This window comes from Phaseolus vulgaris, chromosome 1 (assembly GCF_000499845.2).
Source record: "Phaseolus vulgaris cultivar G19833 chromosome 1, P. vulgaris v2.0, whole genome shotgun sequence".
NCBI classification, from domain to species: domain Eukaryota; kingdom Viridiplantae; phylum Streptophyta; class Magnoliopsida; order Fabales; family Fabaceae; genus Phaseolus; species Phaseolus vulgaris.
The window spans coordinates 43477113-43493898 of NC_023759.2; the positions used below are offsets into that span (position 1 = coordinate 43477113).

At 29.8% G+C, this 16786-nt stretch overlaps 2 protein-coding genes across 2 annotated transcripts; both read left to right on the plus strand.

Annotated features, from left to right (window-relative positions):
• Positions 1-2357: 2357 nt before the first annotated feature.
• LOC137814458 (phenylalanine ammonia-lyase 1) lies at positions 2358-5518 on the plus strand. The gene is made up of 2 exons (XM_068617216.1): positions 2358-2868; positions 3684-5518. The coding sequence occupies exons 1-2, from the start codon at positions 2471-2473 to the stop codon at positions 5431-5433; spliced, it is 2148 nt and encodes a 715-aa protein (XP_068473317.1). The 5' UTR covers positions 2358-2470; the 3' UTR covers positions 5434-5518.
• Positions 5519-11377: 5859 nt separating this feature from the next.
• Positions 11378-15066, plus strand: LOC137814459 (phenylalanine ammonia-lyase 1-like). The gene is made up of 2 exons (XM_068617217.1): positions 11378-11924; positions 13132-15066. The coding sequence occupies exons 1-2, from the start codon at positions 11530-11532 to the stop codon at positions 14879-14881; spliced, it is 2145 nt and encodes a 714-aa protein (XP_068473318.1). The 5' UTR covers positions 11378-11529; the 3' UTR covers positions 14882-15066.
• The last annotated feature ends 1720 nt before the right edge of the window (positions 15067-16786 follow it).

The following is a 16786-nucleotide window of genomic DNA, read 5'->3' on the forward strand; positions in this document are numbered from 1 at the left end:
TTTAATGATTTGTAGTGTGTAGTGTAAACAAGTCATCTTCAGAAAACTATTCTATAAACACAAATCTATCATTATCACCATATATATAAAATGGAATATAAGAATTAGAACATGTTTAAATATAAAATTAAAAGTGTTTTCAATAAATTTTCTATGATAAAATGTTCTATATTTTTAGTAAAAGAACTTTCAAAAATATTTCTCTCTTATATTCAAATAGACTCTTGTACACTATTATACTTGATTAGGTCTAATGAAATGAACTAGTCTTTCATATAATGTGGTAATTTAAATTTCTATGGATAGAAATGTTAGCCAAAATGAAAGATTCAATACAAGTTAGAATATAATGAAAAAATAGGTGGCAAAAAAAAACATTTATAAGAATAAGCAATGTGATGATGAACTTGTCTCCAGGTGAAACAAATCATACTATTTTTGTTAAATTCAAAGAAAAACCTAAATATAGATATAATTAATGCAACCAGGATTACAGGGGTGGTGATATATATGGTGACCTCCTAAAGTTTAAGAATTTTATATAAATGAGAATTAAATTAAAATAATTTCTAATTTATTTTATAATACATATTATTTAAGTTTAATAAATATTAAAATATAAATAAAATAATAATGAAATATAGGAAAAAAAATTAAAATACTTTTTATATACTCTGTAAATCCAAACTCGTTAATTCTACTAATTTTTCATCTGTTATGTTTTATTTTTTAAGAAGAAAAAAATAATTCTCTCTTGATTAACACTGAAATATTAGTTTCATATTATAATATTTATGATACATGAGTTTTTATTGTTTGTTATGAATTTTCTTTTATACGTGAAGAGGGTTAAGTTATTAAGTTCTAACTAGTCTAAGTGTTTTTCTTTTTATATAAGAGTTTACGTATTAAACTGTTAAACACCTCTTTTTGCTACTCCTACATTTGGTGCCAGACTTTCCCAATAAAACTTTCATCTCCTGTCAGACAATTACGAGATCTTGTTTTAATTCAATTATTAATGAGTTAAAAAAATTTAAAAACAAAAGATAATTATTTAATATATATAGTTATAATTATATTAAATTATGTACTATTTTTATTTTTATTATATTAGTGACAATGATACATATTGCATGTTATTTTCACTCTTTATGATGAGCTACTCCTTTCAACTATCATGGTTTTTTTTTTGTTAGTGATAACATATGTAATAGGCTTTCTCGAAAAATAATAAAGTTAATAAAAAATAATTATTTAACAAAAAAATTTAGAAAACAATATTTTTTAGAATAAAATAATATTTTTTGCCTATAAGTGGTTGAAATTTGAAATTTGTGTTAATGTATATTATCACTAGAAAAACTCTATATTTCAAAATTCCATATTTGATATATATTGACTAGATGAATTATTCTATTGTTAGATTTACTTGTATATGGATTGGAGTATCCTTTAAATGCTCTAATATTTATTTTGTTATTTTTGTTAATAAGAAACAAAATTGAACCCACACCACTTTTCATTTTCTACATTTACTATTACTCCAATAAAAAACAAAGATGATATCAACTTAGAGCATTGGATTTATTAGAAATATAAAAATTTCTACTTAAATTGTTATAAGTTTATTCTATGATATGTTTTTCATTATATACTAACATTTTTCAGTATTAAACAATATTTTTGTTTAGGTTGATATAAGATCTTTACTTCTTCACGTATGGAATATTGATATCCTTAATTTACATTAATACGATATTAATGTACTTAACTATATAAAATAGTATTTAATCTATTCATAATAATATAGCCCATGACACCGATTACTATTGTATTGTTTTATTATATTTTATTAAGAGAATATAGTTTGTTAAGTAGATAACTTTTTCTATTATTATAGCTTCCACTTGAGTTAATTGGATGGTGTGCAGAAGTAGGAGGATGAAATGCAAAAGGGGTGGAGAGGAAAGCACAGTATAGTATAGTGAGAGGAGAGGAGCAATTGCATTTAAAAATAAGAATTGAGCAAATGAGATAATTTAGAAGTAAAGACTTAGTAGAGTATGATTAGTAGTAGATATGTTATGTTATGTTATGGACATGCAAGCTTGACCAAGCGTTACCGTAATGCTCACCAACCAACCTCTTTCTCTGTTTGGTCCACTCAGTTGGGCGCCACCACACACCCAGCTACCAAGAAACAACCCAATGCTCTCCTCCACGTGTCACAATCCCACGCCATGCTCCAATCTCACGCTCCTTATTCATTTTCAACAAACCCCATTTCTAGTTCTCTTCAGCTACCTACCCCACACACACCAACCTCACCTCTATATAACTCTTCAACCAAACTCCTTTCTTCTCAGGAAATCCTCAAACACTTCAACATTTCCTCTCTCTAACTTTCTCTCTCTCTCTCTCTACACAAAACTCACCTCCATTTTTTCATTCTCTTCATTTCATCAAGATGGAAGCAACTACCCTTACCAACGCCCACCAAAACTGTTCCTTCTGCCTCCCGTCCGCCAAGACCACTGATCCTCTCAATTGGGGAACGGCCGCGGAGGCGCTCAAGGGGAGCCACCTCGACGAGGTCAAGCGCATGGTGGCCGAATACCGCCAGCCGCTGGTCCGCCTCGGCGGCGAGACGCTCACCATCGCTCAGGTGGCAGCGGTGTCTGGCCACGACCAAGGCGTGAGGGTGGAGCTGTCGGAGTCCGCTAGGGAAGGTGTTAAGGCGAGCAGTGATTGGGTGATGAACAGCATGAACAATGGCACTGATAGTTACGGCGTCACCACCGGCTTCGGTGCCACCTCACACCGCCGAACCAAACAAGGCGGTGCTCTGCAGAAAGAACTCATCAGGTAACTAACTCTACTCCCTCCGTATATACACACACTCTACGTATACATGTCTAGGCTTCAAAGTCGAAGTATTTGGTACGTAGACGTAGTATTTTCCTTCTTTTCAATCTTTCATGTGTACCGTGCTGCTTGCTAGGCACGATACTGGTTACCTAAATTTAACAACATCACAAATTACTACCATACCATCACATCGTCATTTATTCACAGACATGCATGATTAAGGTCTCCTAAAAATATCGCAAACCAATTTTCACCTACATGACCAAACTCTTTATAAATTCTTATTTTTAAACTCTCATTTAATTTTATATGACGTAATATTAGCTAGGAAAAATATTTTTTTCCTCCTTCTGTTTTCTCATTAATTTATTGGTTTTTATATAATGTATGACGATATTTTTATTCATAATGTATGGAAATAATTTTTATTTTAAGCTGGACGGCTTTTAGGGAAATTCCTTATTTACCTAACAAAACTTGTGTTCTCACACAGAATTGACTTTATATTGTGTAAGCTTGTAATTTTGTCTCAACATTATTTAGAAAAATATTTTGCTATGCTCATACTAAATTCTCGTTTTCAATTATGTAACTGTGATGGGAATATTTTTCTTCTTTACACAAGGCAGTATTATATTATATATTAAATATTTTTATACAACAAAAGAGAAGTTCTTAGTTCGGTCTCCTTTTTAGATTTAATTTTTGTATTTTGTAATAATTACTCCAAACGTATATGCTCCATGTGGATTTATTATATTGTTAATTTTAAAGAAAAAATTCCTAATTATGATTCTTTTATTCTTTTTCAGGTTTTTAAACGCTGGAATATTTGGAAATGGGACTGAATCATCCCACACTCTGCCACACACTGCAACTAGAGCAGCCATGTTAGTGAGGATCAACACTCTTCTCCAAGGTTACTCAGGCATCAGATTTGAAATCTTAGAATCCATCACCAAGCTCCTTAACAACAACGTTACCCCATGTTTGCCACTTCGTGGTACAATCACAGCTTCTGGAGATCTTGTTCCACTTTCCTATATTGCTGGTTTGCTCACTGGCAGACCTAACTCCAAAGCTGTTGGACCTTCTGGAGAAGTACTTACTGCTAAGCAAGCTTTTGAATTGGCTAACATCAATTCTGAGTTCTATGAATTGCAACCCAAGGAAGGCCTTGCCCTTGTTAATGGCACGGCTGTCGGTTCTGGCATGGCTTCTATAGTTCTCTTTGATGCAAATATACTAGCTGTGTTGTCTGAAGTTCTATCAGCTATTTTTGCCGAAGTGATGCAAGGGAAACCTGAGTTTACTGATCATTTGACACACAAGTTGAAGCACCACCCTGGTCAAATTGAGGCTGCTGCCATTATGGAGCACATTTTGGATGGAAGTTCCTACATGAAGGATGCTAAGAAGCTGCATGAAATAGATCCGTTGCAAAAACCAAAACAAGATAGATATGCCCTCAGAACTTCACCACAGTGGCTTGGTCCTCTCATTGAAGTCATTCGTTTCTCCACCAAGTCAATTGAGAGAGAGATTAACTCCGTGAATGACAACCCTCTTATTGATGTTTCAAGGAACAAGGCATTGCATGGTGGTAATTTCCAAGGAACCCCAATTGGAGTCTCCATGGACAACACTCGTTTGGCTCTTGCATCTATCGGCAAACTCATGTTTGCTCAATTCTCCGAGCTTGTCAATGATTTCTACAACAACGGTCTGCCTTCAAATCTCACTGCTAGCAGAAATCCTAGCTTGGATTATGGTTTCAAGGGAGCTGAAATTGCCATGGCTTCCTATTGCTCTGAACTCCAGTATCTGGCAAATCCAGTAACAAGCCATGTCCAAAGTGCTGAGCAACACAACCAAGATGTGAACTCTTTGGGTTTGATTTCAGCTAGGAAGACAAATGAATCTATTGAAATCCTTAAGCTCATGTCTTCCACGTTCTTGATGGGACTTTGCCAAGCAATTGACTTGAGGCATTTGGAGGAGAATTTGAAAAGCTCGGTCAAGAACACTGTGAGTCAAGTTTCCAAGAGGACTCTTACCACAGGTGGCAACGGAGAACTCCATCCTTCAAGATTTTGCGAAAAGGATCTGCTGAAAGTGGTTGACAGGGAGTATGTATTTTCCTACATAGATGACCCATGCAGTGGTACATACCCACTGATGCAAAAACTTAGGCAAGTGCTTGTAGACCATGCCTTGATAAATGCAGAGAATGAGAAGGATGTCAACACATCAATCTTTCAAAAGATTGCAACCTTTGAGGAGGAGTTGAAGACCATCTTGCCAAAGGAGGTTGAAAGTACAAGGGCTGCTTATGAGAGTGGGAAAGCTGCGATTCCAAACAAGATAAAAGAATGCAGATCTTACCCACTCTACAAGTTTGTGAGAGAGGAGTTGGGCACTGGGTTGCTAACTGGAGAAAAGGTGAAGTCACCAGGTGAAGAGTTTGACAAATTATTCACAGCAATATGCCAGGGCAAAATTATTGATCCTCTACTCGAATGCCTTGGAGAGTGGAATGGAGCTCCTCTTCCAATATGTTAATTTTATTGTCACTTTCTAAAATGTTTTCTTTGTATCTATGAACTCAATGTTTTAAAACTATGCAATGTAAGTCAATGTTTTAAAATTTGGATTGGTATTCAATTCAATTTGAATATATGTCAATGCATCATCAATTATATTAACAAGATATTAATTAATCTGCGTAAACCGTTCTTTATTAAAAAAAATAAAAATGTATGTTTGCAAATCTTGTATACCATACACAAGAAACACAACAAATTAACACAGTTTTATAAACTCACAACAAATTTGCTAGTTCACTTATTGTTTAAAAACAAAATAGAAACTTAAACTAAAAATTTAAATTTTTAAGATGTAACTTTTTATATTTTATTATTTTTAAAAAATAAAAAATAAAAATATTTATTTTATAGATATAATTTCTCTAATACTAAGAAAAATTAGGTGAAGTTAGGGTGCATGGTCGACGGTGATGATTAATTTAACCATGAAGTTAATCCTGAATTGCGTAATTATCCACACTTGATCATTTCCCTCCCAATGTTTTCTTTTTCAATCATAGTTTGTCGTCGTGGGAAATCCTTTTTCTGACGATGACAACTTGTTCTATTTTCTTTTCTATGCGTAAATCCACCCCCGTATGAACAAACTGAAGATCCCAAAATGTTAGAAGAAGAAACCCATCAAAAAGTCAAGTTCAAAGACAAAGAAAAACTCGAGAAGCTCGGCTTTGCAACATTTCCATCACCACTGCCACAACCACCGCCGCTGTTGGCGCCGCCACTCCCCCATTGCACGTGTCATCCACCACTGGAAGAACCTCTTCCAAGTCAATGTATGTAGTCCGTTTTTATTTGGCGGGTTAACCCGGTCGGATCCAAACAGGTAAGACTGGTCCGAAGTGTGATTCCAGTCAACAGTGGTTCCTTATTATAAAAAAGAAAAGAAAAAAGGGATTTTTGGTGATCGCCACAAAATAAAAAAAAGATTCATGATTAGAGCAGTTGACTTGATTTCGAATGTTACACATCAGGCCATGTGATCCACACACTTCTTTACACAGACTTACTATTCATATCTGCACATGTCATTTCACTTTGATTCCATATAAAGTATGTCTACTGTGATTAGATAAATTCATACTTGTACTATTCTAATTCATCAATTAAATGAGTTTAGATTTATCACAAAAAAAATAATTTAATTTAATTTAATTTGACAGTCACTTAGTTTGTATGAAATATATATATATATATATATATATATATATATATATATATTCTGGCCGTTATAAAGGACTTTATATATGATTGTCTTTTCAGAAACTTTTCCTTAATAGTTCTTTTTATAATTATTGGATAATTCTAACTATTTTCAATTTTGAAAAATATTTTTAATATTTTTTTTAATTTTCAAGAAGCAATCCATAATTACTTTGATACCATCAATAATTTTACATTTACATCACTTATCACTCTTAAAAGTCAAAGTCAATCACATTTAAAATATACATTCCTCTCTAATTCTTTTGAGAGATGAAACTCCAAAATAAAAAAATGATAATAACCTCAACTTATACTTGATCAAAACAATAATATTTAAAAATAAAATATCAAAATTAGTAAATATGAATTTAACTATTTAACTGTAACTGTTTTTGGTTTTAACAAATTAATTGTAATATTTTAAAATAATTTAAGAATAGATAATAATAATTTTTAAATAATTAAGAATAAAAACTTTGAAATTAATCATTTAAAAATAATTAACTAAATCCAATATCTTTTTTAAAAAAATGAATAATTTAGGTTTGATTTACTTATTTCAATCCAAATTTGTCTTATCTTCAAAACAATATATTCATAACATTTTAAAAAAAACTATTAGTAAATTTAAAAGGCATAATTTTTTTAGTGTTCAAATGTTGATCTAAAAGCTCAAGCGACATATACAAAGTATAATCAAATTAAGCGAGGAGTTCTTCTTATGTAGTGAAGATGGGATGTTCAAGCAACATGTCCCTGAGTGCAAAATCTAAGGTTATATATAATTACAGGAAAGTATTCAACTAAAGTGTATACTCTTTTAGTTATCAACAAAAAAAAATTATAAAAAGGATTATATATATATATATGATGTGATCAATTGGGATTGTGGTATTAATTACATAAAGTCATAAAGACAAAAAATTTCAACTTCACAAATAGTTTAAATAACCTAAATTAAGTTGTTATATCAATAATATTGTTTATAGTAAATTCAAAGTGTTACTTAAGATCTCATATTAAATATAAAAAAACAAAACGAACAATATATAATTATTATTCGTCAAATCTCTATGCTATTTTCCTTCCGGGAAAAATTCAACACAAAAACCTACCCTTACAGAAAAGACACGGGCAAAACAAGAAGTTTGATTTTATCTTCTTATATTTTAAACATTATGCATAAACTTATGATAACTTTACAATTTATTTTAATATCATAATTGTAAAATTAATATTAAATATTTTTTTTACCGACACTATAAAAAAATTATTAAATAAATTAAATTTAGAGATCAAAATAATTAGTTATTATTTAATTAAATTAGATATTATTTTATAAATTAACAAAACTATGAGTATCTAAAGTAGTTTCTATTATTAATAAAAATTTATAAAATAGTTTTTAAATTATATCTAACTATTAGCTATCAAAATTTAGTTACTTATTACTTTATATTTTAAATTAATTTTTATTAATATTTTAGAGATTAATTTAAAATTTAAAATATTAGTTACTAAAATTTAGGTAACTAATTTAGATATAAATTTAAAAATTATTTAATAAATTTTTATTAATAATAGAAATCATTTTAGACAAATAATTTTTTAATCTCTAAATTTAAATTTAATGTAATTAATATAATGATTAATTATGTTTTTATTTCTAAATTTAATTATTATGATTTTCTTGTTGTAATGGAAAAAAAGAAAAATATAAAAAAGATAGTAACGTGTTTGATTATGCATATTAACTGTTCACGTGGATTGAAAGATGCTTACATTGGATATGTTTGTTACTACTTATTGATTATCGATGAGTGCGAAGAAATAAAAAAGAGAACCGTTGAAAGAGTTGAAATTTTGCCTCCCCCATTATGACGTGGGAAGAGAAGAAAAAGATAAGTAATAACACATATATTACTACTTTACTCATTATTTTAAACTTTAAACAACACTTCTCACAATGCATAATCCATTAATTATGACCTATAGGAATTATTTATATATGTAATGTAACAATGCTTAGGAGTATGATAAATTATGCATTGATGGTTTGTAAGCACAAAGGTTTTTTTGTAATTTAAATTTTCACTATGGATAAATTTTAATAATAGTAGAAAAGAAAATACTTTTAAACATTAGATTAAATTCCCTCAACCAAACTAATTGCATAAAAAGAAGTGATAGAAAATAATTAATATTATATTATATTATTTATAATTTAAAAATATATGAAATTAAAGAAATATGAAATAAAAATTTATTAAGCCTTATAAATATTACGTAATTTGTCCAATTATTTATAAATTTAGTCACTATACATTATGAGGGTAAAATAATGTGAATAATTTAATCAAGGAAAACATATTTGATATGTTGAATTTTTATTTATAATTTTTAATTAATTATTTAAAATTTATTAAATTATAAATGTTATTTTTCAATATATAATTTACTAGACATTCTTTTCTATTTTAAAAAAGTGATATAAAATTATTTTCAATTAAGTTTTTGGGTACTTTTACGTTACTATATTAGATTGTTTTTACATACTCGACTTTTAGATTGCTTTTTACGTACTCAATTAAGCATCTTTCAATCCACGTGAACAGTTAATATGCATAATCAAACACGTTACTATCTTTTTTATATTTTTCTTTCCTCTGTTAAAATATATTTAAGACTAATTTTACAATTATGATATTGAATTTTCTGTTTTTATCAGATACAATTGTTACATGTTTTTTATCATTAATATAGACATATGTATTAGTTGGAGATTTTTTTATTATTTGGGAGAAACACATATTTTTAATATTTTTTTATACAAGTTAGAGCATCCTTCATTTAATTTATTCAAATAAAAAAAAGTACTCGATTACCAAAAAAAAAAGTGGAAATTCATTATATTGGTTTAAGAAGTGAAAATTGATTTGCAGTACATGATTATGAATATGGGCATTAAATTGATCACTAAAGAAGTACATGGATATAATTGATTATGCTGGCATGCGCCTCTTCATTCACAAATAAATGCATGCAGATTCAGAAACCAAAAATGCTTTTATAGAAAGTCCTTTAATATATTTCATTTGAAATAAATGAAGTCAATAAGTCAAAACTTTGTGTTTTATATTTGTATTTTAAGAAATAAATTAGAAATTCTAAACAATGTTTATATATATATATATTATTTGCAGTTAAATTCAATTAATGGATTGATGTAATGATTATAAATTTAATTTTTTTTTAAAGTAATTTATATTTACTTTAATTTTTTTAAATATCATCACACTAAGATAAAAATATGTTACACATAAAAATATATTGGTTTAAATAATTGTAATGGCATTTCATATATATATATATATATTGATAGTTAATATTTTTATTCTCCTATTTTAAACTAATCTTAATTTTCTTCTATTTGAAATTAAAACAAATTAATTGAATTTTAGTTCAATAGCAGTGATTTTGATTCTATTTTATTGCAAAATAATATTAACAAAATAAATTAAATTTATATGAAAGTATAAAATTATATTACAAATTTAATTGTTTTTTAAAATCCATGTAATTTTTATAAAATATTATTATTATGATAAATTTAAATTTTATTTTAAATTTTATAAATTAATTACTTCATATTAATCATCTTTCAATTTAATTCATGTTCAATTTTATTAAAATTAAATCAATGGTATGTTTGCAATTTATTATACTACTCAATTAATTTTGTTCATCAGATTGATCAAATTTCCTATAGGCTTTTCACCCAGTTACCTCATTGTGAACTTTTCATATTTATAGTTATACTTTTTAAATTATAATTAAAATAAAAAATAAAGTTATAACGAAGGTTTGAAATTAATTTCTTGTATTCTATGGATTATAAATTACTCAGGCTCTTGACATAGAAATATAAATTTCTTAAGAATAAATATATCCTAATATTTTTTATTATTACCTTCTAACAAATATAAAAATAATAAACATACGTACTTTCATATTTGTAATAATAAGAATAGCCACCTAGCGTGTACTCATAACAGTATGATAAAGACATTTACTTACTACTACTACCACCAAATTTTATTAGCAAAAGACTACCACTTACGAAAAGAAATTTTCAAATAATTAAGTATTTTAGTGAAAGGCTTTGTCGGATTGTTTAGGAGGCAATCAAGTGCTAAAATGTAGGGCAACAAAAGAATTATTTTTGAACCATTATAATCTAACTCCATTACCAAAAAAAAAAATTCTTGAAAAACTTATAAATAGATTTGATATTAAAAGAACACACATTAAAGAAAAGTTATATAAATTGTTATTAACTTCCACTATCCAGAATCAATAATGAGATAATAGGATAGAGAGAATGAGTGAGATAAAGAATAGAAAAGTTGACTATTGAGCAGACTAATTTGAAGTAAAGGAATAGTATAGAAATATGGATGGATAGAGACACGAGGAAGTGCTACAATGTCATGTTCCTAGCAAAACTCACCAACCACCTCTTAAGTTTTAGTCCATCCCGTTGGGCGCCACCACACTCAGCTACCAAGAAACAACCCCAATGCGCTCTTCCACGTGTCACAATCCCATACTAAGTTCCAATCCAACGCTTCTAATTACTTTTCAACAAACCCCATTTCGCATTCCTTTCAGCTACCTACCAAACACCGTTGCATGACACCACACGAACCGCACCTCTATATAACTCTCCAACCAAACTCTATTCTTCTCAGGAAATCCTCAACACACATCAACATTTCCTCACTCTCTCTCTCTCTCTCTCTCTACACAAAACTCACCTCCATTTTTTCATTCTCTTCATTTTATCACGATGGAAGCAACTACCCTTACCAACGCCCAAAACGGTTCCTTCTGCCTCCCATCCGCCAAGACCACTGATCCGCTCAATTGGGGAACGGCCGCGGAGGCGCTCAAGGGGAGCCACCTCGACGAGGTCAAGCGCATGGTGGCCGAATACCGCCAGCCGCTGGTCCGCCTCGGCGGCGAGACGCTCACCATCGCTCAGGTGGCGGCGGTGTCTGGCCACGACCAAGGCGTGAGGGTTGAGCTGTCGGAGTCCGCTCGGGAAGGTGTTAAGGCGAGCAGTGAGTGGGTGATGAACAGCATGAACAATGGTACTGACAGTTACGGCGTCACCACCGGCTTCGGTGCCACCTCCCACCGCCGAACCAAACAAGGTGGTGCTCTGCAGAAAGAACTCATCAGGTAACTAACTCTACTCTACTCTACTCTACTCCCTCTGTATACACACACATACACTCTACGTATATGTATACGTTTCGTAGTCGAATGTATTTTCTCGGTACGGTACTCATCAGGTTACCTATAATCTAACCGTTTCATAAATTAATTACTACAACCTAAAACAGTAACGTTGTTCATATTAAATTTTTAGTTTATCATTGAATTGCCATTTTACATTTAAAATAATTTGTACAAAGTTAGTTTCAAGATATTGGTATTTTTAAAATAACTAAAAGATCGGAACTTAAGAGAGTAGGCTTTTTGTAACGATAGAACACTAAAATTATATCATTCTATAATTGTTTTTTATATAACCAACTAAATAACGAGGATTACGAAGAAACATATTTTTTAGATGAAATTCTGGTCTTTATGATTTATTAGAATTACATTCTTATTAATAGATAAAAATAATATTAAAAGATGGAGTATATAAAAGAAAAAATCTACTTTGAGTGAATTAACCGTCCCGGAAAATAATAATATTTTTGGGACATGGGACTTTGATGTGAAAACAGTGATGAAGGAGTCTGAGACGGATAAGAAAAAACATATAATTTATTAGCATAAGGCGTCTTAAGTAGGGGATGGGTTGGTGAGACTACTACCCATGTTTGACTCAACTTCTTCCCATTCATGTCATTTCTAATTTTGTTTTTGTTTTATTTTATTTTAAGTTGGACGGCTCTTACCTAACTATACCCATTTAAGAAAGGATAACAATACATTCAAAATCCCAATTTTGTAATAATTATATTCTAATTTCTAATACTATACTTTTTTATATTATTTAATTATAAATTTATTTTTTTATTATATATTTATTTTTAAATCGATAATGATTCTCAAACTATATTCTCTTATAAGAAAATGCCAACCGCTAAAAATATTCAACTTTTATATCAACCATATCAAAAGTTAAAAGCTTTTATACTAAAACTACTATATTATAAATGAATATTTCTTACACCACCAAATAACTTTTTACACTATCTCTCTTTTAGCTATGGATTCTCATTTACCTGAACTCATTTCAGTCTTGTCTTTAAATGTTTTTATATTAATTATTTGTAAACATATAGGTAACGCGCTTTCTTTCAAGGTGGATTTATTTTATAATTCATTTTAAACTGGAATTCCTAATGTAACTTTTTTTAATCTTCTTCAGGTTTTTAAACGCTGGAATATTTGGAAATGGGACTGAATCATCCCACACACTGCCACACACTGCAACCAGAGCAGCCATGTTAGTGAGGATCAACACTCTTCTTCAAGGCTACTCAGGCATCAGATTTGAAATCTTAGAATCCATCACCAAGCTCCTTAACAACAACGTTACCCCATGTTTGCCACTTCGTGGTACAATCACAGCTTCTGGAGATCTTGTTCCACTTTCCTATATTGCTGGTTTGCTCACTGGCAGACCTAACTCCAAAGCTGTTGGACCTTCTGGAGAAGTACTTACTGCTAAGCAAGCTTTTGAATTGGCTAACATCAATTCTGAGTTCTATGAATTGCAACCCAAGGAAGGCCTTGCCCTTGTTAATGGCACGGCTGTCGGTTCTGGCATGGCTTCTATAGTTCTCTTTGATGCAAATATACTAGCTGTGTTGTCTGAAGTTCTATCAGCTATTTTTGCCGAAGTGATGCAAGGGAAACCTGAGTTTACTGATCATTTGACACACAAGTTGAAGCACCACCCTGGTCAAATTGAGGCTGCTGCCATTATGGAGCACATTTTGGATGGAAGTTCCTACATGAAGGATGCTAAGAAGCTGCATGAAATAGATCCGTTGCAAAAGCCAAAACAAGATAGATATGCCCTCAGAACTTCACCACAGTGGCTTGGTCCTCTCATTGAAGTCATTCGTTTCTCCACCAAGTCAATTGAGAGAGAGATTAACTCCGTGAATGACAACCCTCTTATTGATGTTTCAAGGAACAAGGCATTGCATGGTGGTAATTTCCAAGGAACCCCAATTGGAGTCTCCATGGACAACACTCGTTTGGCTCTTGCATCTATCGGCAAACTCATGTTTGCTCAATTCTCCGAGCTTGTCAATGATTTCTACAACAACGGTCTGCCTTCAAATCTCACTGCTAGCAGAAATCCTAGCTTGGATTATGGTTTCAAGGGAGCTGAAATTGCCATGGCTTCCTATTGCTCTGAACTCCAGTATCTGGCAAATCCAGTAACAAGCCATGTCCAAAGTGCTGAGCAACACAACCAAGATGTGAACTCTTTGGGTTTGATTTCAGCTAGGAAGACAAATGAATCTATTGAGATCCTTAAGCTCATGTCTTCCACGTTCTTGATGGGACTTTGCCAAGCAATTGACTTGAGGCATTTGGAGGAGAATTTGAAAAGCTCGGTCAAGAACACTGTGAGTCAAGTTTCCAAGAGGACTCTTACCACAGGTGGCAACGGAGAACTCCATCCTTCAAGATTTTGCGAAAAGGATCTGCTGAAAGTGGTTGACAGGGAGTATGTATTTTCCTACATAGATGACCCATGCAGTGGTACATACCCACTGATGCAAAAACTTAGGCAAGTGCTTGTAGACCATGCCTTGATAAATGCAGAGAATGAGAAGGATGTCAACACATCAATCTTTCAAAAGATTGCAACCTTTGAGGAGGAGTTGAAGACCATCTTGCCAAAGGAGGTTGAAAGTACAAGGGCTGCTTATGAGAGTGGGAAAGCTGCAATTCCAAACAAGATAAAAGAATGCAGATCTTACCCACTCTACAAGTTTGTGAGAGAGGAGTTGGGCACTGGGTTGCTAACTGGAGAAAAGGTGAAGTCACCAGGTGAAGAGTTTGACAAGTTATTCACAGCAATATGCCAGGGCAAAATTATTGATCCTCTTCTCGAATGCCTTGGAGAGTGGAATGGAGCTCCTCTTCCAATTTGTTGATTTTACTGTCATTTTTATAAGTATTTTTCTCTGTATCTACGCAAGTGAAACCATAATCATTGAGTTTGGTAAGCCTTTTAACAAATCTACATGGAAAGCCGGATTCTAATGTTTCCTCCATGTCAGATAGGACCTTGTAATTTAATATTATAGTGAAATTTCAGTTGATTAATGATTCGTACTAATACTCATGTGTTACTTTTAATTTTTAAGAACGTTATGTATTTTAGATATAATTAATTATTTAGTTAGATTATATTGTGTTTTATTAAAATGATATTTCTATAAATAATAATAAAAATATCAAGAAAAATAAGAAAGCAATATATATACATATAAGTTAAAAGTGTTATAAAAGTATACAAAATTATAATATATAAAATGTCTGTCGAAGTAAATTAATTATGTGTAGTGTGAGTATATGGTTTAAAATAATCTTTCCAGTAGTAGTCCAAAAGACGTGGATGATGAAATCTATTTCATGAGTTGTCTGCTAATAATAAAAAAGAAATTGTTAAAAATATTTAATAATTATTAAATAAACAAGATTTAAGAAAAATGCATCCAGTACAAAGTGCACTGACAATAAATGCCATGTTTTTATGTAGACTCTATCCAATTAATTAGGTCATTAATAACCTATTAGCTAATACGCGTGAATGTTTGGATGAAAATAAATAAAATGAAAATGTAAGAAAAGTTTATAAAAATTTGTGAGGGAGGTGATAGGTGTAATTGAAATGTTATTATTTTTAATTGATAAAATTGTAAATTTATAATTTTTTTATATTTAAAAATTATTAAAAAATTAATTTGATTTATTTATTTATAAATTATAATTATTTTTAAGTAAAATATTATTTAAATATTTATAATTATAAATATTTGATAAAAATTTATTTTTATATTAGATAACATTATTATTTTTATCTCTACTCTTTTAATTAATATAATTATTATATAAATTTATTTTTTATTATTAAAAAAATATTTATTTTTATTATTTCTTATATTTATAATATGATTAATTATGTTATTTATAATTATTATTATTTTTATAATTTTAATTATATTTAAATTATAATTCTGTTTTAAATAAAATTAATAATAATTTGAGTTTAAAATAAATGGGTAAAAATGTAAATTAATTAAATATATATATATATATATATATATATATATATATATACATATACACTTTCTTGACACTTATGTGTAAAGAAAATTTTAAGTGCCAAAAACATTTCGATTTCTGTGTTTTTTTTAATTTTTTTCTTTGGTTTTCCAATTTTTCTTGGTATACTCTGAGTATGAGTTTTCCCACCTTTTTTCACTCCCAGATACAAACAGAGTCTTATTGTAAACTTCACATTTAATTTAGTTTGATTAATGTTTATTACAGTAAGCTATCATATATTTTAATAAATATTAATATTTTAATTATTTATATAAATTTATATTTTTAATTTTAAAAAAATAAATAAATTATGTTTTACATGTATTTTTATTTTATATTTTTTTATAAATATTAATATTTATTGTGGTTGTATTTTGATGTTGATTGTCAAAATATCAGAATTTATTTATTTTCAAAGGATAAATGTCAAAATGTTCATAAAGTTGAAATGTAAATACTAATATGAAAATTGTCTTACATTCTAAAAACTAGTTATAAATACAAGTAAACTTGAATATTTACTTTCGAAATTTGTTTGTGTTGTTGTGTTTATGTTTTCAATCATTTTTTGCCATAAGGTTGTAGAGAAGTATCAAGTGACATTATCATTTTTTATCGGTTCATATAGTATTTGTGATTAATATAATACTAATAAACTTAATGCACACGACTTTTAACTATTTATCCGCCTAATTTCTTAAATTTGTTTTTTATAAGCTTTTCATTTC